Source organism: Hyaena hyaena, unplaced genomic scaffold (genome assembly GCF_003009895.1).
Source record: "Hyaena hyaena isolate Hyena2069 unplaced genomic scaffold, ASM300989v1 scaffold_107, whole genome shotgun sequence".
Classification (NCBI taxonomy): domain Eukaryota; kingdom Metazoa; phylum Chordata; class Mammalia; order Carnivora; family Hyaenidae; genus Hyaena; species Hyaena hyaena.
The window spans coordinates 892,797-916,027 of record NW_024080739.1 but is presented as its reverse complement, the minus strand read 5'-3'; the positions used below and the strand labels follow the sequence as shown (position 1 = coordinate 916,027).

General features: G+C 41.4%; 1 protein-coding gene across 1 annotated transcript in view; it reads right to left on the bottom strand.

Moving 5' to 3' along the window:
* The window catches only part of NDFIP1 (Nedd4 family interacting protein 1), a 51,476-nt gene extending 30,393 nt beyond the window's left edge, over positions 1-21,083 (bottom strand). Inside the window, exon 1 of the mRNA XM_039236185.1 lies at positions 20,819-21,083. Within this exon, the coding sequence (XP_039092116.1) occupies positions 20,819-20,881 (63 nt within the window). The 5' untranslated portion in view covers positions 20,882-21,083. The remainder of the gene's footprint in view (positions 1-20,818) is intronic.
* Between the last annotated feature and the right edge of the window lie 2,148 nt (positions 21,084-23,231).

The window sequence follows — 23,231 nt, the reverse complement described above, 5'->3', positions numbered from 1 at the left end:
GAAAGTAACAAGTGTGTTGAGTATGTAGAGAAACTGGAACCCTCATACACTGCCAGTAGGAATGTAAAACGGTGCAACTGTGGAAAACTTTGGCAGTTCCTCAAAAAAAAATTAAACACAGAATTATAAAAAGATCCAGCAATTCCACTCCTAAGTATATGCCCAAGAGAACCAAAAGCAGAGTTCCAGAGAAAAACTTGTACATGAATATTCATGGCAGCATTACTTTTAATAGTGAAAATGCTCATCAATTGATGAATGGTATATCCCCCCCAAAAAAAATACTGATGACACAAACAAAAGAGAAATGTAGCTTAAATTAAGTCTCCTTACAGCGTGCAGCCCACTGATAGACACCTGAAACATGCAGACCGTGATCTTAATCAAGGAACTCATGGCTGCCTTAGTGCGTTAATGTTTTTGTTTTATTAAAGACTAAAAGTAATTTTATCTTAACAGCAGCCAGCCTCTCAAGTTCTTAAAAGCCCTACTACCAAAATTCCTTAGAAACCTACTTTATCTCTACCCATCTCCCTCCACAAACTTAAAAATATTTAATCACTTACTCCTCACAATTCCAGTGCAGCTCTTTCTGCCCACAGGTCCTGTCCCCCCCCCCCCCCCCCCCCCCCCCGCTATAATAAAATCACCTTTTTGCACCAAAAAAAGTCTCAAGAATTCTTTAGCCGTTTGCTCACAAAACCCACTTCATCATTTCATCACTGATACATGCCAGAATGCTGAGGAACCTTGAAAACAATATGCTAAGTGAAAAAAACCACTCACAAAAGACCACGTATTTTATGATTCCATTTATATAAAATGTCCAGAAACAGCAAATCCAAGAGAGACAGAAAGATGAATAGTTGCCAGGGGCTAGGGAAGGAAGGAAGGGGGTGTAACTGACTGCTAATGGATCCAGGTTTCTTTTTGGGTGATAAAAATGTTCTGCAATTAGACAGTGGTAATGCTTTCACACCTTGTGAATATAGTCAATGTCACTGAACTGTATACTTGAAGAAGGTGAATTCTGTGGTATATGAATAACCACAGAATAAAGTATTCTCAAAATAAAGTATTCTCTAATTGTGAAAAGGCAAGTTTACATAATGTAAATTTTATTTGAAACAAAACTGAGGGGTACCTGGGTGGCTCAGTCGATTGAGCATTTGACTTTGGCTCTGGTCATGATCTCACGGTTTCTGAGATGGATCCCCACATGGCGGCTCTCTGTTGTCAGCACGGAGCCAGCTTTGGATTCTATGTCCCCCTCTCTCCCTGCCCCTCCCCTGCTTGTGCTCTCTTTCTCAAAAATAAATAAACATTAAAAAAAAAACTCTTTCAAAAAATAAAATAAGACTGAAGAGCACTCTGCACGCTCACTGGCTTGCTCCTGCGTAGGTCCTTCTGCCCATACCACCCATACCACCACCACCATGCCTGCCAATAGGGAGACCTTGCACTTTGCAGGCTGGCCAGTGCGGCAACCGCATCACCACCAAGTTCTGGGAGGCGATCAGCGATGAGCCTGCCAATGACCCTCCCAGCACCTACCACCGCGACCTCGACTTGCAGCTGGAGCAAATCTGTGTGCACTACAAAAGGGCCACAGGTGGTAAGTACGTGCCCTGTGCTAGGCTCACTGACTCGGAACCAGGTACCACAGAGTGCGTGTGTTCATGGCCCTCCCGGCAAATCTTCAGGCCAGATAACTTCATCTTAGGTGCTGGGAACAACTGGGCCCAGGGTACTATATGCAATGGGCAGAGCTGGCCGACTGGGTGCTGCTGGATGTGGTGAGGAAGGGGGCTGAAAGTTAGGACTGACTGCAGGCCTTCCAGCTGACCCACTCCCTGGGGGAGGGACTGGGTCAGGGATGGGCACCTTCCTCATCAGCACCATACGCGGGGAGCACCCCGACAGGATCACGAACACATTCAGCATGGTGCCCTCAGCCAAGGTGTCAGAGAGGTGGTGGAACCCTACACCAGCACCCTCTGGGTCCACCGGCTGGTAGAAAACACAGATGAAACTTACTGCATCGATAGCAAGGCCTTGCTTCTGTGACCTCTGCTTCAGATCCCTATACCTAACCACATCCACATGGTGGCCGAGATACCCAATAAAGCATGGACGCTGTGTGAACTCTGTATTCATAACCTGTTCTCTGACAGCCATGGCTCTGTGTGTAACCATGTCTCTTGTTCTTTTTCCTGCCATGACCTCACATGTGCCCAGATAACACCATTAAAGCATTTAAAGCATTTTCATAGCGGGGGAAGAAAACTGAAAATTAACTGCGCCAAATCATCATTCTCTTGCTACATCAATGTCTATGCTCATTAACAGGAGACAATGGTCCTGATCCTATCAGTATCCACAGTTCTTAACATGGAACATGTACTAAGTTGTGAACAGACAAAAATAAAGAAAAGTAACAGTGAATTACAAATTCATTGTAGTAAAAAAAAAAAAATCCTTAATATTCTCTGTTCCTGACGAGAAAAATATTAGGATCAAGAAATCAAAACAGTTTAGGGCACCTGGCTGGCTCAGTCAGTAGAGCATGCAATTCTTTATTTCAGGGTCATGAGTTCAAGCTACACACTGGGTGTACAGATTACAGTTTGGCTAACAACTTATTTAAGAGCTGAGAATGAATAGCATTAATTTATTTTTTTCTACTTCAAGAGTTTCCCAAAAGATAATTTTAAAAATAAACCACCAAAATTAGATTATCCCCAATAGTATTTCTCATGTCAGAAGGAAAGAATAAATGCAAATCCTCTTAATACCATAATAAAAACACAATTAAAAGTCAAAAATCACCAAAGCAAAAGTAATCAGAATAATGCCTTAAAAAGTCAATGCAGTAACAGAGGAAAAGAAAACTAATACCACAGTAAATCCTCTTAGAAAGGCTATCAATTCATAAAAGCTTTTCATTTAAAGATTTTTGTGAAGGGGATGCCGGGGTAGTTCAGTCATTTAAGCATCCAATTCTTGGTTTCAGCTCAAGTCATAATCTCACAGTTCGTGATTTCAAACGTCACATGTGTGCTGGCAGTGTGGAAATTGCTGGAATTCTCTCTCCCTCTCAATTTACCGGTCCCCGCTTGTGATCTGGCTCACTCTCTCTCTGCTTCTCAAAAATAAACAAATATGGGCACCTGGGTGGTTCAGTCGGTTAAGCATCCAACTTTGGCTCACGTCATGATCTCACGCTTGACGAATTCAACCCCCATACTGGGCTCTGTGTAGACAGCTCAGAGACTGGAGCCTGTTTCAGATTTTCTCTCTCTCTCTCTCTCTCTCTCTCTCTCTCTCTCTGCCCCTCCCCCACTCACACTCGAACACTCGATCTCCGATCTCTCTCTAAAAACAATAAAAACATTAAAATTTTTTTAATAAATATTTTTGTGATGATCACTGTTATATATATAAATACAATTGATGAATAAACTGGATTGAAGGAGAGAAATAGTCTCTGTATTTATGTTAGTCCTTAGAAATGATAGCAAATGCGATGAACTATAATTACCAACTTGTGTTTTCTTCTTTCTTCACTTGATATCCAAGCAACAAGGAATACCATCCAGAGAGAAAAGAGGAAGGTAAGGTAGCAGCCAGTCACCTCCAACTTCAACTTTTCTAAGAAGCCTAGGTGCTATGAGAAATCATTCTTCAGGGCACTTGGGGGGGGTAAGCTGGTTAAGTGTCTGACTCATGCATGGTTCCAGGGACTGAGCCCCGCCCCGCTTTCAGCTCTACAGGCACAGAGCCTGCCTGGGATTCTCTTTCTCCCTGTCTCTCCCCGTCCCCTGCTCAAGCTCTCTTCCTCCCTCTCTCTTTCAGGGAGGGAGGAAGGAAGGAAGGAAGGAAGTGACTCCTCATCCACAGAGGCACTAAATTAGCCAACCATGACCGATAATGGCACTGTGAGATTTTTGGGTGGGACTAGAAAATTGTCATCAACCTGCCAACCCCTGGGATCCATGTCTTACATTCACGTATTTCCACCACTGATAGCTTCACCAAGACAGCATCAAGTAAATAGCGCCTAGTATTTTCTTGCACTTAACTTCAACAAATCTGTAGCCAAGAGCCTTCCAAGTTAATGATAAGCCTCACCCTCCCCATGCCTCATGATTTTATAAAGACTGAGAAAATGAGGGACAACCATGCAAATAGATCTCTCTGCCTCTGAACATTATCTTTTAAGAAGTATGTTGTATATATTTAAGATATGTTAAAGCTCTAAAACACCAACATGAAAGCAAAAGTGAACCCCTAATTATTCACCACTTAAAATTATACATTAAGCAATTTAAAATTACACATTAAGCAATTTAATAAAAAAAAGGAAGTTGCCCCAACAGAACATGGACTACATACAAGTGGCATCTATTTAAGTAAGCTTTTTTATTTAATGTTTATTTATTTATTTTTGAGAGAGAGAGAGAGAGAGAGAGAGAGAGAGAGAGATTGATGAGCAGGGGAGACAGAGAGAGAGACAGAGAATCCCAAGCAGGCTCCCTGCTGTCAGTGCAGAGCCCAACAGGGGGCTCAAACTCACGAAATCTAACAATATATTTAATTAGTTTGATTTGTATAACTTTAATGTAAAAACAGCTCAACCTCACAGGAGTAGTGAAACTGTAAACACCATTAGTGCACCTAGTCAGCTCAATCAGTAAGAGCATAAGGCTCTTGATCTCGGGACTGTGAGTTCAAGGGGGCTTGAACCCATGTTGAGTGTACGGATTACTGAAATCAATAAAAATAGGGGCGCTTGGGTGGCTCATTCAGTTGAACGTCTGACTTCAGCTCAGGTCATGGTCTCACGGTTCGTGGGTTCGAGCCCCGTGTCCGGCTCTGTGCTGACAGCCAGCTCAGAGCCTGGAGCCTGCTTCAGATTCTGTGTCTCCATCTCTCCCTGACCCTCCTCTGCTCACGCTGTCTCCTTCTCTCTCAGAAAGAAATAAAAACATTAACAAAGTTAAAAAATAAAATAAAATGCAAACACTATTAATGTAGATATAAAACCTAGAGTATAATCAAATGTAAACATATTGTGATTCAAGCTTTCTATTCTCTCCATTACTTTTTCTTCTGCCATAGCCCACAACAACCTTCCTCATGGATAATCAGAAATTTAAATATTTCACTCAATAAAATTTTACCAAGCACTAATACATGCCAGGATCACATCTATTTTTGATTATTTTTCCCTTAATTCCTGAAAGAACATTTCCATTTTTTCCATTTACTAGGAAGATTGACTATTTGTTTAAGCTATAATAATATGACTTAGGCTGATAACTTTGGAGGTTAAAAAGTTAATTTGATGAGATTTGCTTAATGATGCTTTATGTACAACTATGAAGATCAAGATCTGTCAAAAAGGATATAAAAAAGTTTTCATTAAATCTACTGACAGAAGCACTATTCCTATATACCATCATACTAAAATAAAATACCAAAGGAAGTACTTTCTTAGGTACAGCTACTGGTCTCTTCTGCGTTCTACCTTTTTTGTGTATGTCAATATTCTATACCCTATGGTTAGCTAAGTGTTTGGGTCATCCCAGGGGATGACATATTTTTATCAGCAATTTCCTACAGAAGTAGTACACATCTGGGGCACTTGGGTGGCTCAATCTGTTGAGCATCCGACTTCAGCTCAGGTCATGATCTCATGGTTCATGGGACTGAGCCCTGCACTGGGCTCTGTGCTGACAGCTCAGAGCCTGGAGCCTGCTTCGGATTCTGTGTCTCCCTCTCTCTCTGCCCCTCCCCTGCTCGTGCTCTGTCTCTGTCTTTCAAAAATAAATAAATATTAAAAAAAAGAAAAAAGAAGTAGTACATATTCATTTTACTGTTGTTCTTCAAAAGCAGATTACCTATTTCTTCCTTTATGGTTAGCTTTTCTGTGTCCAAAGACATGAAGATGTTCACCCACATTTACTTCTCATATTAATTTTTAGTCATTCAAAAGACACCACTAAGAGCATGAAGACAACCCAGAGTGGGATAAGATGTATTTTTCAGACAAAAGACAGATAATCAGCATACATAAAGAATTTCTAAAAAAACAAGTAAGGAAAAGGAAAAACAAAGAAAAAGGAAACCACCCAACTGAAAAATGGTCAAAAAACATGAACAGACACTTCAAAAAAGAAGTTATCCAAATTCCCAATAAACTTATTAAAAAGTGCTTCATTTCAGGGGCGCCTGGGTGGCTTTGTCAGTTAAGCGTCCGACTTTCGCTTAGGTCATGATCTCGCGGTTCGGGGGTTCGAGCCCCACGTCAGGCTCTGTGCTGACTGCCAGCTCAGAGCCTGGAGCCTGTTTCAGAGTCTGTGATTCCCTCTCTCTCTGACCTTCCCCTGCTTACGCTGTCTCTCTCTCTCTCTCTCTCCTAGAAATAAATAAAACATTAAAAAAATAATTAAAAAAATTTTAAAAAGTGCTTCATTTCATTAGTCATCACAGAAATGCAAATTAAAACCAAAGATGATAATTAAAATATAAAAGCAGAAAATACCAAATACTGAGGAGGATATATGACAACCAGAACTCTCAAACTGGGATTGTAAATTTGTACAACCACTTTAGGAAACTGTTCAGCAACTATTTAAAAACATTTTTTTAATGTTTATTCATTTTTTGAGAGAGAGACAAAGAGAGAGAGTGGGACAGAGTGGAAGCAGGAGGTGGGCACAGAGAGAGTCAGACACAGAATCTGAAGCAGGATCCAGGCTCTGAGCTGTCAACTCAGTGCCCAATGCAGGGCTTGAGCCAACAAACCGTGAGATCATGACCTGAGCTGAAGTCAGATGCTTAACCGACTGAGCCACCCAGGCGCCCCGGGCAATTATCTATTAAAGATTAATTCAAACATACTCTATGACCCAGCAATTCCACTCTAGTTATATATCTAACAGAAATACTTATGTTCATCACAAGACATACCAGAATGTTTAAAACAACGTTATTCATAAAAGTGGACACTGTCTAAATGCCCATCAATAGCAGAACAGGTAACTAAATTGTGGGATCTCCATACAGTGGAATACTACAAAGCCACGTGAATCAACTATGACAACATACAAGGCATGGGTGAATCTCACAAAAATAATGTTGAGCAAAAGAAGCCGGAAACAAGAGCATTTACTGTATGATTATATTAATATAAAGATCAAAACCAAGCAAACCTAACATCCCAGTCAGTGCAGAGAGGATAACTGGAAGGGCACCTGAAGGGGGCTTTTTGATCACTGGTGATGTCATTTCTTGATCTGGGACCATTTAAAAGTCCATGTTCAACTTCTGAAAATTCACTAAGCTGTGCATTTATGATTTGTGCATTTTTCTGAATGTAAATTATACTTCATTAACAATTCAGGAAGGGGAGAAAATTAAGACTGGCAAAGTATCCGTGGCAAAGACGGGGACCTCTGCATGGGTTATCACTGTGTTCACCGCAGCATTTAGCAGGGAGAGGCACATCACGGGTACCTTATTGGCACATGTTGACTAAAGCAGGGGCGGAGGTGCAGTTGTAACATAAATCTACCTGAAGAAATGGCAGGTCATTAATGCCATCTTAACCTACCAGTTTACATTTATCTAAAGTACTCACATTACTTTACAAATCACCAAATAAATGTACAGACTAGGCATGAAGCCACATGAGCGCCCTTATCTGTGAGACAGGGATGATAGGTCCATGAGTAAACAGCAGCAGGTAGCATCCCTATCACTACTCAGCACCAGGAGCACATAAAACACGGAGAAAACTGATGAGAAACCAGGCTTTATAAAGCAACAAAGACAAAAGTTATTCTCTGTTACTGGCTAGTCTAAAAGCAAGGAGGTACAACATACACACACACCAAAAACTTTAGATTTCCAACACATGGTGTTTATTTGCAGGCTTTATAACCTTATGCATTACATGTATCCCTTTTGTATGTATTGTGTTTCGTAATAAAAATTAAAGAAAATTATGATTCTATAATTACCAATTTTAAAAAGAAATGGGAACAAAACTATAAGAAACACAAAGGAGAAACTGACATTTTCAACCTTTGCCTCCTGAGAAATAAGAAATGTACAACATTTAGTATTCCACCAATAACACCTAGTATAGTGTACCAAGTACCAACAGGTATTCACTAAATGTGGTATATGTGAAGGAAACTTAGTATTTTAATCATACTGTATTTCCTTCAGAAAACAATCAACTGATATCGCAAGAAATGGAATATTCTTCATTAAAAAGAGAGTAAAGGCAAACGTTCACACACTGAAAGTACCAGACAAGCCTAGAACTCATGGACTTGCTCTGACCAGCCTGCCTGGCTCTGCCAGCCTCAGGAGCAACCAGAGCTCTCTCAGGCTGAGTTCCAAAAGCTATGCTTGCTTTTTACCATATTATTATCGTTATGCTCAGCCTAGAGCATACTAGAGTGCAGACTATGGATGGCACAAGGGGTTCAACAGAGTCTGCCTCAATTTAGGCTTAGTCATGAGGTTCCCTTCTCCTCCGAGAACAATGAGAGCCAAGACAGAGAGATGCATTAAGCATTTCCTATCTTTCCCTCTGCCCCATCATCCCAGAAAGTTCCATTACGCAAGGTTTAACTGTTAGATTCATTTAACACCACTCAATGAACAAGTCAGGCCGTGACTGATGTGGGGCAAAGGACACAACAGTGAACGTGACTGGTGTTTTTAACCTAAGTCTAGTTCATTAAAGAAAAGACCATCAAAAGAAGTAACTGCAATTTTAATATTCTACTTAATGATTAAACACAAACATTTAGTCCATATATAACCCTTCAGTAAATGTAATGTCAGTAAAGTTTTGTTAATTTTTAGGCAAAATAAACTATAGAGACAAGTACCAGAAGAAGCAGCGGCAATAAAATCCCAAAAGCCAGAAGCAAGAAGACAGGTGACAACTACCACAGTGGACCCAAGAGAACTGAATCCTAAACCACAAAGCAGAAAAGCAACATGTCTTGCAAGATACCCTCAAGAGGCTCAAGAATTGGTGGCAGCAGGTACTGGTAAAAATAGGAATGAAGAGGAGATTTAAAAGCAGAAAGAAAGGTTATAGACTTAGCCCAAAACACACAGTTCCCAGGATCCTCACTAGAAGCCTAGAGATTTATTCTCTGACCAGTGTAAAGCACAGAGTTTTGGGCTAGAGACACAGAGTTGAGGAGAAAGGGTAGCAAATCAGAAAAGAGTGATTCAGAGATTTATGTACCAAGTGTTGAGATCTCCCAGCCTTCTCCCCACTCAGTTCCCTTTTTTTTTTTTTTTTTAAATAGTTTATTTATTTTTGAGAAAGGCAGAGCTTGAGCCGGGGAGGGGCAGAGAGAGAGGGAGAGACAGAATTCATAGCAGGCTCCAGGCCCTCAGCTGTCAACACAGAGGCCAATATGGGGCTCGAACCCACGAACCTTGAGATCATTACCTGAGCTGAAGTCGGACGCTTAACCCACTGAGCCACCCAGGTGCCCCTCAGCTCCCTCCTTACTAGCAGCCAGGCCTATTCTGGAGCAGCCCAGAAGAAGAGACCTAAAGATGGCCACTCAAAGAAACAGTCTAGTCAGATTCAACAAGAAGCTCCATCAAACATACTGGGCTTTTTGGGGGGGGGGGAGGGATTGAGCCTCGCATCGGGCTCTGCACTGACAGTGTGGAACCTGCTTGGGATTCTCTCTCTCCCTCAAAATAAATAAATATTGTTTTAAAAAACACAAATCAAAAAGGTTTCAATGAGTTACAATCTAAAAAACTTCTTAAAATTTACTAGAACTGATAAACATGAGCTTCCAGACCAAAAGGGCCTTCTGAATGCCTGGCACAGTAGACAAAAGTACAACTTAAGGTACAATACAGTGAAATGTAAGACCACTGGGGACAGACGGTCCTAAAAGCTTCCAGAGAGAAAGAACCATAGAGCCAGAGAAAGTAGGCGATATCTGAAGAATCGGACATCAAAACTGGCTTCCTAAAAGCAACAGAACTTAGAAGGCACTAGAATAAATGCCTTCAAAATTCTAAAGGAAAATGTTTCTGGGCCAGAAGTCTAAGTGTGACAATAACAAAAGAGCCTTAGATGTGCAACGTCTCCAAAAAACAAAACAAAACAAACAAACAAAAAACACAAGGGAGTGCTTAACTTCCCATGCATTCTTCCTCAGAAAGGTACCGGACACTGTGTTGTAGGAAAACAAGGCAGTAAACGGAGAGAAAGAAGTGAATCAAGGAAAGGGGCTTCAACTAAAAACCCTGGGAAAGGAAACCCCCAGGATGACAAGGAAACAGTGGACCTTGGGAGCAACCTTCTAGAATGGGTCAAACAGCCAGGGAAGGTCCCTCCCCACCCTCAACGATAGCAATAAAACACCTGATGTGTTTGAACACATTAAAAAAAAAAACCTATGGAGAATATTAGGTCAAAGTATGAGGATTAATTAGTGCTAATAGCAATTTCTGATATGTACATGGAAGTTGAGCAGACAAGAAAGTAATTACTTTTTAAAATTTATTTCAATTCTAGTATAGTTAACATACAGTGTTATTTCCGTTTCAGGTGTACAATGTAGTGATTTAACACCTCCGTGCATGACCTGGGGTGCTCATCCCAACAAGTTCAACCCTTAATTCCCATCACCTATGTCACCCATCCCCGCATTCCCAAAATAATTACTAACTTCAGGGAAAATAAAGTGCTGTTCCGGCAAGGACAAGTAACCACAATGTAGTATATATCTCAGCCTTGAACAGTGTTGATTATTTTCAATTACTGTAAATGCTGAATGTTGATCTAACCACAAATGGACACAACTGTATCAGAAAGTGAAAAGAAAGGAAGCAGGAGTACACACAGCTATGGGAGGGTGGCAGAAGAGAGAAATCCTTACATGCCATAGCGGTTAAGTCCATTTTTTTTTAAACATTGAAAACTGAAAAATCAAAAAGTAGCACACTATAAAATGTTATTCAGCTACAAGAATAATAGCAAAACAGCAAAAGAAACAGCTAAAAGAGCTAGGACGCAGGCAGGTAAACAGAAGACTACTGTTTTAGTAGTAAGCATATAAGATCTATTTGACTCTAACTTACATGCCGGTGTAACTTTTGATATAAAAACTAAAACAAAAAAGTTTAAAACATAAAACATGGTTACAAAATGTGTCACAAAAAAAGGATTCTCACTGTGCTCAGGACAAACTAACCTAATGGGGGGAATACTCAAACCGTCCTTTGGACAGACTACCTAAACTAAGATGGGGCTAGGTAAGAGGAGGCCTCCGGACCAGAGAGGGTGATGCACTCTAGACATGAAACATGTTCCTCAGGGGAAACAAGTCATGAGACTTCACTCCCCCCAGTACTTGTCTCCCCCATCTATATCTTGCTCATCCTTCAAGGCCGGGCTGAAGTTTCATCATCTCAGAAGCTTCCTACCTGGAACCAGGTGAACTCTTCTACCTTAAAATGATGTCTTTTATCTGCTATCTCATTCTCTGAATATAATTAATATTATATAAATACCATAATACATTCTCTTTAATCACTCAATAGGCAAAAATATAGAGAAGAAAATAAAAACCACCATAATCCCATCTTTCAGATATCCTTCTAGTCGCTTGGATAAATACAAACAATTGAATAACCTTTTCACTCACTGCATAGTGGAATCTTTCTTCATCATTAAATAACCTTTTAGAATATCACTGTGATATCTGAAACCTGGTTTATATTCTTTTACAGGGGAAAAAAATGTTCATTTCTCAGAATTAACTACAGCATTAACCAGGGACAATTATGGCCTGGTAATTGCTGAGATCCTTTTCAACACAACTATAGATTCTTACTTTAATATTTTCACTGAAATGTGAAGTCAAACTTAAAATGGCATTTGGATTACATTAAACCTGACACCTGAAGGTATTTTAACCTTTCAAATAATAGCAGATGCTAACATAATAAGCCAACGATTACCTTTCACACCCCCCATAAACTTTCTCCCCTTCTACTCAGCTGGTCATTTTGGTCACAGCTGAAAGGTGGCAAGATGGCTGTGAAACTCACAAGATCAAATAACTGTGACTGCCTTAACTCAGCCACCTGAAATGAAACTGGGCCAACATGTTTAAGCAATTAATGCCGCTACATACATGACTGAGTAAAAATGATTTTAAGCACACCTTAAAATACTATGCCTGAAAACACAATTCAGCCACACAAGGACAAACTGTTGAAAACAATCTTACCACCAAACATGGTAAGGTCCTCAAGGCTGCAGATTACACTCAGACCATTCTTCTTATTCTATTTCAAGAGTAATATGACAACTTCAAAACTTTTGAAAATGCTACTACTAAAAGCAGTTAATAAGAATACTATATCTCAAAGAGCCAACTTCTTTAAAAAAAAAAAAAAAGCTCTAGCACTTTTAAAATTAGTAGTTTCTCACTTTTACAAAGACTTTATTAAAACACCTAATCAGGGGTGCTTGGCTGGCTCAGTTGGTGGAGCATGTGACTCGTGATCTCAGGGTTATAAGGTCATGTCCCACATCAGGTACAGAGACTACTTAAAAATAAAATATTTAGGGGCCCCTGAATGGCTCAGTTGGTTAAGCGTCTGACTTCGGCTCAGGTCATTATCTTGCAGTCCGTGAGTTCCAGCCCCATGTCGGACTCTGTGCTGACAGCTCAGAGCCTAGAGCTTGCTTCAGATTCTGTGTCTCCTTCTCTCTCTCTGCCCCTCTGTCTCTCACACTCTCTCTCTCTCTTATAAATAAATGAACATCAAAAAATATGTAAGTAAATAATAAACCTTTAAAAAATAAATAAAACTTGTAAAAATTTTAATACAAAAAGTAAAACAGGATTATTAACAAAAACTTGGGAAAACAAGAGAAATCACGCCCATCATTTTTCTTAACAATCTATTATAAATGTATGAAACAACCCCACTAAAGAAGATGAGGGGAAAGGTGCTGACCTAAGCAACTTTGGAAATGAGCAGGGTCTGTAAGACTAAAAGCAAATAAACTGTACATGTGCCCTGTCCTCTAGTTGATACCACTGTTCCCCACCGAGATATAGGTCAACAATTCTGACACCACTCCACACATAGCTCAGAATTAAAGAATTAAGTAAATGGATGGCAGGTGGTGGGAGCAAAGTTTCTCACTGCTGAGTGGAGTTTATAGACAGGCCAGGGCAGGAGGCTAGAGTGATCCACGAGATAATGGGTTAGACTTGGTTAGTTTAACATAGATATAGGTGATTACCCATAAAAATGCATATAGATGGGTATACACACATATATTTCTCTACTCAGTCAACCTAAAAGGCCAGGAAGCAATCACACCCCACTAGCAATGAGCACAGACCTTGGTTTCTAACACCATTCTCCAATAAAAAGAGCCAGGGCTCCCTGCAGAAACAGTTGATTCTAGGATGGCACAGGAAATCCACACAATGAGGCTGGTGCCAAAAGCAAGGAAGTGCTTTAAAAAACAAAATGATGGAGCCCTGTCAGAGGGACACAAATGCCAAATGAATACAAAGGGACAAATGCTGCACACAGAGAAATTCTGAATAATTTATGCAGATACTCTGCCCTCCACAAGGTGGAGCAAAACTCTTCAATCCTTAGGTTCGTTTGGTATATAGACAGTGACTTCCTTCCAAAGAGCACACTAATGAAAAGGCAGGGCGTGAGGGAGTAATTTTACAGCAGAGACACTTGACAAACACCACTTCAGCCAGGTGATCAAGGTCAACATCAACAATGTAATGTCATGTTGGCTGTATGCATTCTTGATATGATGTGATGCACATGGCACTTTACCTCTGTGGTCTTCTGACCAAAACCCACAACCCCAATTTAATCAAGAAAAAAAGATTTAGACAAATCCAACTGACTACATAAGCAGACAGATGTTAGGTAAACTTATTATAATTGCTTTAAAATACAAATAAATAAAACCACCATGCTGTACACCTTTATATTATACAGTGATATATGTCAGTTATTTATCAATAAAACTGCAAAAAAAAATCATTTGATGGACAGTCTACAAACACCTGATTCAAACTCTTCAAAACTGTGAAGGTCATCAAAACAAAACAAGCAAATTTGAGAAACAGTCACAGCCAAGAAGACCCTAAGGTAGCACGATGACCAAATGTAAGGTGGTAATCTGTATGGTACTGTGGAACATAAAAAGAACAATAGATTAAAAAATGAAAATCTGAATAAAGAATGGATTTCAGTTAATAATAATATTTCAGCACTGGCTCATATAAATGTCATAAACACACTTGGCTAATAAATGATGTTAATAGGGAAAACTGGTCCTGGGATACATGGAAACTATTATCTTCCCAATGTTTTTGAAAAATCTAAAACTGTTTCAAAAATTAAATTTACTTAAAAAAAAATTTTTAAAGACTTATTTTAAAAAGTAAAGGGACAGGGCACCTGGGTGACTTAGTTAAGTGTCTGACTCTTAATCTCAGCTCAGGTCCTGATCTCAGGGTAATGAGTTCAAGCCCCATGCTGGGCATGGAGCCTACTTTTAAAAAAAAAAAAAAGAGGGGTGCCTGGGTGGCTCAGTCGGCTAAGCGGCTGACTTCAGCTTGGGTCATGATCTCACAGTTCGTGGGTTCGAGCCCCGCATCAGGCTCTGTGCTGACAGCTAGCTCAGAACCTGGAGCCTGCTTCAGATTCTGTCTCTCTCTCTGTCCCTCTCCCGCTCACACTCTGTGTATCTCTCTCTCAAAAATAAACGCTAAAAAATTAAAAAAAAAAAATTTTTTTTAATGTTTATTTATTTATTTTTCAGAGAAAGAGCACACACAAGTGGGAGAGGGGCAGGGAGACAGAGAATCCCAACCAAGCTCCAGGCTCCAGGCTCTGAGCTGTTTGTGCAGAGCCCATCGCGGGGCTCGAACGCATGAGCTATAACATCATGACTTGAGCTGAGGTTAGATGCTTAACCAACTGAGCCATGAAGGTGCCCCAGGGGAAAAAGATGTGTAAAGCCTGAAGAATGCACACCAACCTGAGGGGCAGTTACACCTCTGAGAAGAGAACGTGAGGGAAATCAAGCTTTCCTTTACGAATGTACTGTCTGGCTCTAGTATATGAAGAGTATCTGTGTACTATTGTATAATAACAAATATTTAATGTTTTTTAATGCTTATTTATTTTTGACAAACAGCGACAGAGCAAGCAGGGGAGGGGCAGCGAGACAGGGAGACACAGGCAGGTTCCAGGCTCTGAACTGTGAGCACAGAATCCGATGCGAGGCCTGAACCCATCAGCTGTGAGATCATGACCTGAAGTCAGACACTTAATCGACTGAGCCACCAAGGCGCCCCAACAAATGTTTAATTTTAAATGACACATTTAAGCACTGAATAATAAATAAAATCAAAGTGTTACTAAACAGAAGCTATTCCCTAAACTCTTGTATTTCTATTCATAAACCGTCCAATTTCCAGAAAAACCTCCAAATCCAAGTTACTATCAGTTAACTAGTAACTGATATTACTCTAATATGTGAATTTAAAAGAAAAACTGTCAATATTGCTACGGGGGAATTTAAAAAAATACATGTGAAAGAAACTTCTTTAATCAGTAAGAAAATATTTCACCAGAAACCTTCTGAAGTTGATCAGTATTTAGACCTAGTATTCATAACTTTTAGCATAAATTCTGTTACTCAGAAACAACATGAGTCATTCTAATTTTAATAGCAGGATGTGCTACATGATGCCTAATAACACTCACTTTATTACTACATTTGGTAAGGCAACAACACATACTGAGTTTCTAGCTAGACAGCCACTAGACACAGAAACATGGAGTATGTAAACCTCAACAAATTCAATATGTGATATTTACCAATTGCCTATACTGGCAGAAATGATCTGAGAACAAAGATAAGATCAGCAGGTTGGTTATCAGCATCAACCTCTAATTAAAGTGTTAGAAGCTGCTTTATCTAAACAGGCATCATCATCGACTACCACAAGTATATGGTTCCACTAAACTGTTGTACTTGTTCAAAGACAACGTAAGAATAAATTATTAAGAAACCAAAGCAATTATTTTAAAACCCTAAGAACCAATAACTCAGAAGATGTCACCTGAACCTCTTCAGGGCTTGCTTTTTTTTTTTTTTTTAAATTAACAAGAATAAAGAGTCACTCTCATAGGATTTATTTTATAATATAATGTTACGTCAGGTAACATGATACATGGGTGTCTAGCATAAAGTAATGTCAAGTTATGTTCAGCCAAACCAGTGGGTGGCATCAGGTGAGATGATGCCAGAATTTCCTCAACTGGGCCTTAGTCCCTACCCAAACCAAGGAGTTCTGCCCTATTTCTAGGGCAAAGAGGGACTGATTGAACCAACTAAATCTCCCCTAACAAGTGGTCACCAGTAGGACCGGCCAAGAAAATAACAACGGATCAGCAAGAATCCATCACTGCTACAAAAAACACTGGTTACCAAGAGGGAGTCAAATACCTATCATAGTTGTAATCTATAGCTCCTGACACTCACGAATCTGGTTTCCATATTCATAATAAATTGCAAAAGTGCTCTCATGATATATTTCTCATGGGATGCTATTTGCTTACAACATCTTTTAGAGTTACACAAAAAATATTTATGGGTATAATGACATCCATTCTAGGATTTGCTGCAAAATAATGATGGGGAGTATAAATGAAACAATATTACCCATTTGCTGTTCACTGTTGAAGCTGAGTGACGAGTGCATTAGTTTTATTATACCATATTTTAGTATGTTTGGAATTTTCATAGTAAAAAGTTGAAAATGTAAATATTATTAAGAAATGACTCTACTCCTACAACTCGACAAAAAGCAAACCACCCAATTCAAAAATGGAATCTACGTTTCTCCAAAGGCATACAAAGGGCCAGTAAGCACAAAATCCTCAATATCACTGATGATTAGGGAAATGTGAGTCAAAAACTAAAACTTCATGCCCATTAGGATAGCTTTATCAAAAAAATAAAATAACAAGTGTTGAGGAAGATGTTAAAACTTGGAACACTTCCAAAAAAAAAATCTGGAACTCTCACAAACTGCTGGTGGGAATGTAAAATAGTGTAGGTACTATGGAAACAATTCTACCCATCTTCTCAATGGTTTTGGAAAAGTTTTCTTTGATCATTGGCCATACAGGCCACCAATACACCAAAGTAACCTTAAAATCTTGACCTAACATTCTAAGGGCCATTCCAAGATATAATTATGACTTTTGAAAATAAAAAAATAGAACCACATGGGCATTTTTCATCCCTTCCTCTAGGATCGTAACTTCATCTAACACTTTAGCATAAATATGCTTTGGCTTGGAAGAGATGACATTCTTTCTGTGATCTTTCAAAACCTTCCTCTGTAATCCTGACTGAAAGAATTTATCCAAAAAGGTATCATTCCCAAAGCTGATCTACAGTGTCATCAGACTACGATACAAACTTCTTGGTGATGCGTAGAGCAGCAGGCAATGAGTGAAGTCTAAAACTGAACATTCTACAGTCTATTTTTAGGTCTATATGGCAGTGTCACTGTCGCCCCCTTAGATTAGATTCAAATTCAAAGATCTCAAAACATTTCAGAAAGTATTTGGCAAAATTCATGATACAGGCAAAGATCCACTCCAGTGAAGGAACGAGGTCTTGGAATGGATGAACAGCAATCAAAGTCTGCAGAGAGAGCAACATATAACAAGTTTCTCAACAGGGGCCTTACCTAAACCATTCTGAACCAGTGCTTCTGAATGTTTGGATACACAATCTGTTTCAAAATGCAAAAAGGGAAAAAAAAAAAAAAAGCCACAGGGAAACTATGAGCTAAGATTTTCTATGCAGTCCATTATGACGCTAACTTCAAGTTATGCACATAGTGTATTATCGATAAAAAGACCATAAAGTCAAAACTGTGTTTGTGTTTAGTAATGAATCACCGTCTTCCACTGCATTTACTTTACTAGAGGGCCAGCTCAGTCTGATTCACCAGATCAAGTAGAAGTCAGAGCGGCCTTTTGCGACAACCAGAGTATCATGCTCCCTTCAGGTTGCCTGGACAATTCTCCAACATTCTACAATGCAAAAAGGCTTTTAAATATGTATATCCTCTGACCAAGCATTTCCACATCTAAAACTGTATACTAAGGAAAAAAATAAAAAACAAATAAAATGCATACCAAGGAAAACAGATGATGTATATAAAAGAAACTTCAGTGACTGAAAAAATTATGAACGTACTTACTGACCAACAAACAACAGGTAATTGACTTGAACGATGGCATAACGTAGTTACGTGCTTTGCAGGCATTAAAGTATTAACCCATCTTATTTATCTGTATTGTGTGCCTCTCTACACACATGTGAACACAGACACATATATGCAAATTTGTGAATGCACTTGTGTCTCAGAACAAGATACATACGGGCACAGTGGCTATATACACACACTTGCACATATGCACAAAATGTGTGGAAGTATAATCAGGGGCCCATAGAATGGTACATGTGTGCAAAGATGTGCCTCTACATATACGTATGGGTACATGAGAAAATACACATGCACATATATATCTGCTAACACACATGCCTATATTTGGAGCGGGAGCCTATGTTTTAAGTAGGTGAGTGTGTCTTTATCCTTGTAATCACTACTTAGAAGCTGTGACCTTGAGCAAGTTAATGAGTCTGTTGGGAGTCTTGACTTTGTCATCTATATAATAATACCAAACCTTTCCTCATCAGGAATTTTTTGAGGATTAGTGAAATAATGGATGTAAAGCACTTAGTACTGTGATTGGCACATAGTAAATGCTCAATCAATATTAGCTTTCCTTATCTGTACAAATGTATACTGATTTACACCTGTGTATATTTACACACCTATAAGCCTACAAAGATACACATCAAAATATTAACTCTGGCTACTCTGGTGATAGATTTTCATTGTGTGTTTTTTTTTTGGAGGAGACTGGCTTTCATATTTTGCAATTTTTCTAGAAAGATTATTTCTTTTTTCATGCTGTTTGTTCGTAAAGGTTATTTCGTAAAATAATGATTTATAAAAATAGGGACAGCCTGTCCCTGGCATACTTCAATTCTGCCTACTTAAAGCTATTAAGTACTATACCAAGAAATACATACATACATATTAAATACTACACCAAGAAATACATACATAGTTTTAATACTCCAGCAACATTTTTGTATTCCAGCAATATGTCAGCATTACCTAATAGCTCAAGAAGATGGCAGTACAAAGAAAAGCCACAGCTTTTTGCTTGTTTGCCTTACCCAAGGCAGGATGAAAAGAATGAGTCAGAAATACACTGTGGGACACATGAGATTTCTGAACACTATGATGACAGTTAAGTGACACCTGTCATTTGTATTTGATTAAACTGGGAGGAACCCAGAGCCTTGCCCAAGGTCATACAAAAAAGCGTGTGCCAGACCCCAGACGGTGAGAGATCTACGGACTAGGCTGCACTGCCACAGTTTGGGCGTGTTTATGAAACCAAGAACCTAAATTCTTAACCAGTCATTTCAGGAGTCCGGCTGGAGGAGGGAGGAAATTACAACACAGGGCTGATGACAGCAAAACAAACTGGTAACTGGCCGCACTGGGTTAATCTCTGTTTTAATCATACCGGTTCTCCTCATTTCTAAAATATAAAACTGTAGATCATCAGTGATAGGACTTTTAGTTTCACAAAACCACGACTGACATTTGTATGCAAATTCTACCAAAAACATCTGAAACGACTAGCGCAAGCAGTTATCTGAAGTTCCAATCAACACCAGTTACTACCTGGCTTAATTCCCACAATTACGAGGTATTAGGTTAAATACCACTAAAAACCCTGCAGACTGTCTCTGAATTTCCGAGGGGAACCCAGCTACAGGCGAGTAAAACAAGCAGCTTTTTTCCCTAGGGCCTCAATTTATAAATTATGACCTAGATAATACTCCAATCATCCCCTATACATTTCCTCCCCAGCCAGGCTATTAAATCTCTTTAAACGTCATTTCCAAGCTTTTAAAACACACACCCGGGCACACGCCCTGCAGCCTTCAACGAAGCTCGACATTTTGGGGCATCGCCCCAGCTAAACATCGCCTTTTCCCAAATCTACTGCAAACTGCGGACTGGCCTCTCGTCTCATTTTTTTACTTTTGTCTTAAACCAGAGCCGAGGGGGATGGGTTTCCACAAACAGACGAGGCTCTGAAACCCTGAGCAATGGCATCTCGCTGCGGGGAGCTGTCGGCCGCAATAGCAGCGATTTTAATCTTTTCTCTCCACCTAGTTTCCTTTTCCATCTCAGGCTTGCCTTTTTTCCCCCTCCTTTCTCATGACATCAAACCAAAGGTGGAAAAAGAAAGGAACACTGAAGGCCCCCGGGTCGATGCCTCCAGAGGGTCGCCGCCTCCGACTCGGGGACCCGCCCGCTGCGGGAACTGCGGGAAACGCTGCGGGCCAGAGGTCTTCCACAGCCCGAGTGCCGCCCCAGGTCGCCGAGGGACGCGCCAGGCCCGCGGCAGCCTCGAATCCGAGCCCGGGGCGCGCCCGGCCCGCCCAGGCCCGGCGCGGCCCGCCAAGCCGCGGCGTCGCGTCGGCCACAGGCTGGGCGGGAGAGGCCTGAAGCGGCCGGCGGGCAGGGTCCCGGGTCCGGGGTCCGGGGCGGGACTCGGCGCTGCTCACCTGCTGGTACCGGCTGCCGCAGGCCGGCTCCACCGCCGCCAGCGCCGCCAACGCCAACGCCATGGCGCAGCTGGCCGCAGAGAAGGAAGGTGAGCGAACGAGCTCGAGGGACGCGGGCGCAGCGGCCTGGGAGCGCGGAGAGGCCGGGGGGGGTCGCGCCTCGGGTGGGTCTCGATGGCCGCCGCCGCTTCCAGGCAAGCCGCTCTCCTCGGGTTGTGAGCGCCGCCGCCGCGGAGGCTCCGACGCGGCCCCTGGGGAGGAGGCGGGGACGACGACGACGCGGCGGCGCCGCCGCCCCGCCCCCGACTCGCGCCGCGAGGCCCGGCCCGGCCCGGCCCGGCCTCGCCCCGCGGCGCCGCCCTGGTCCCGCGGAGGAGCCGCCTGGGGTGGGGTCCGCCCCTGCTCCTGCGCCCCGGGGGCCGAAGCGTCCGACGCGAGGCAGCTGGAAAGGAATTACCCGCGGAGGAGCACCTGGTGTGAGCTCTGAGCTTCGCCTGCGTGGTCTCATCTAACCGTCCTCGCACACCCCGACATGGGGGCCACAGCCCCTTTTAAGAGATCATTGGTGCTCAGGGAGGTTGAGAGTCTGGCGCAGCAGGAATCTGATCCCTGATGCCTGCTGTGCAATATCCGTTCTTTTCCAGCTCCCTTCTTGTCTGCCATTTTCATAGATCAGGGGTCTGTCAGCCGCCGGGCAGAGGCCAAGTCCGATCCAGTGGCGGTGGAAAGTATAAGAAATTCAAATATCATTGTCCATAAATTAAGTTTTATTGGAACAGAGCCGCTCCCATCTGTTGAATGCGGCCTTGCAAACCCTAAATTACTTGCTTGTAGCCCATTACAGAAAAGTTTTCTGACCCTACCTCCTCCAGAACGTCTTAAGATTTCAAGCAAAGCCTAGATAGGATAGATAAAAACAGCGTACTAGGGGCTCCCGGGCGGCTCAGGCGGTTAAGTGCCCAACTTGAGCTCAGGTCAGGATGTTGAGGTCTGTGGGTTCGAGCCCCAGGTGGGGCTCCGTGCTGACAGCCCAGAGCCAGGAGCCTGCCTCGGATTCTGTCTCCTCTTTCTCTGCCCCTCCCCACTCACGTGCTGTCTCTGTCAATAATGAATAAACATTTTAAAAAATAATAATAGCATACTCGTTTTTATGCAGTCCTTTAGTATTGTAACAGCCTCATTTGTGGATATAGACATGCTATTTTTCTGAACCAGAGCTCTCTGAGGTGACATGAATGGCCAAACTCAAGATTCAGCCATGCTGAGAGCTTTCCGAGTAACAGTTATATTTGCAAAGGCAGGGAAGGGAGCAAGAGTTTGCCTCGTGGAAGAACTGAAAGGAAGCAGGCAGAACTGCCATTTAGGAGATACAATTATCAATGTTTTCCAGATGAGGAAATTAGGCTTGAAGAACTTAAATATCTTACCCAAGAACACAGAGCCAGTGAGAGGTAAAGCTGGAATGTAAACCCATTAAACCAGCATTCTTAACCATTATCCTGCAACTAAATTATAAACTCTGTGAAGGTGAAAGCATGTGTCTTTTAAATATTTTGCTCTCTTTTTTTAATGTTTTATTTATTTCTGAGAGAGAGAGAGAGCGTGAGCAGAGGAGGGTCAGAGAGAGGGGGAGACCCAGAATCTGAAACAGGCTCCAAGCTCTGAGCTGGCAGTCAGCACAGAGCCTGACGTGGGGCTCAAACCCACAAACGGTGAGATCATGACCTGAGCCAAGTCAGCCGCTCAACCGACTGAGCCACTGAGCCCCCCAGGCGCCCCTGTATCTTTTAAATATTTTTCTATCTCCTATAGCGCCTACCACAGTATAGCAATATACCAGGCATTTGAGGTCTGTTGTTTCTGTCCTACCCAGCCATCTGGAATTCCTTCTACCCAGGAATCCGACACAGAAAAAAAACAAAAACAAACAAAAAAAAACCCTGCATCTTTGAAGCTTGTTGCAATTCCCATTTCTTCTTGATTGCCTTTCCAAGTCAGTAGTCTAGGGTTGGCATTAGTATGACCATTGTTTTAGCTTCTAATTTTCAAGTTGAGTTAACTACATACTTTTAAACATAGCTGTGTTTGAACCTACCCTGAGGGTTCTGCATATCCGAGCCGATTGTAATCAATAAAAACTCTAGATTTTTATCTTCCTCACTTTGAGTTCTCTACCAGTCTCCAAATTCCTGCATGGCTGTCCCAATACCCAAGTGTTAGCCTCACATATTTACACCCTGGGGGGAGTGAACAAATCCAGCAACCTGCCAATCTGAGAGTCTCAAAGTGGTACCCTCCCTAATCTGTCCCTTGTTTTTAGTCCAGAAAAACAACCTTTAAATGTAATAAGGTACCATGAATCACTCCACACATAATGTCCTATCTCGTGGTCTTATATAAGGAAAAAACATCT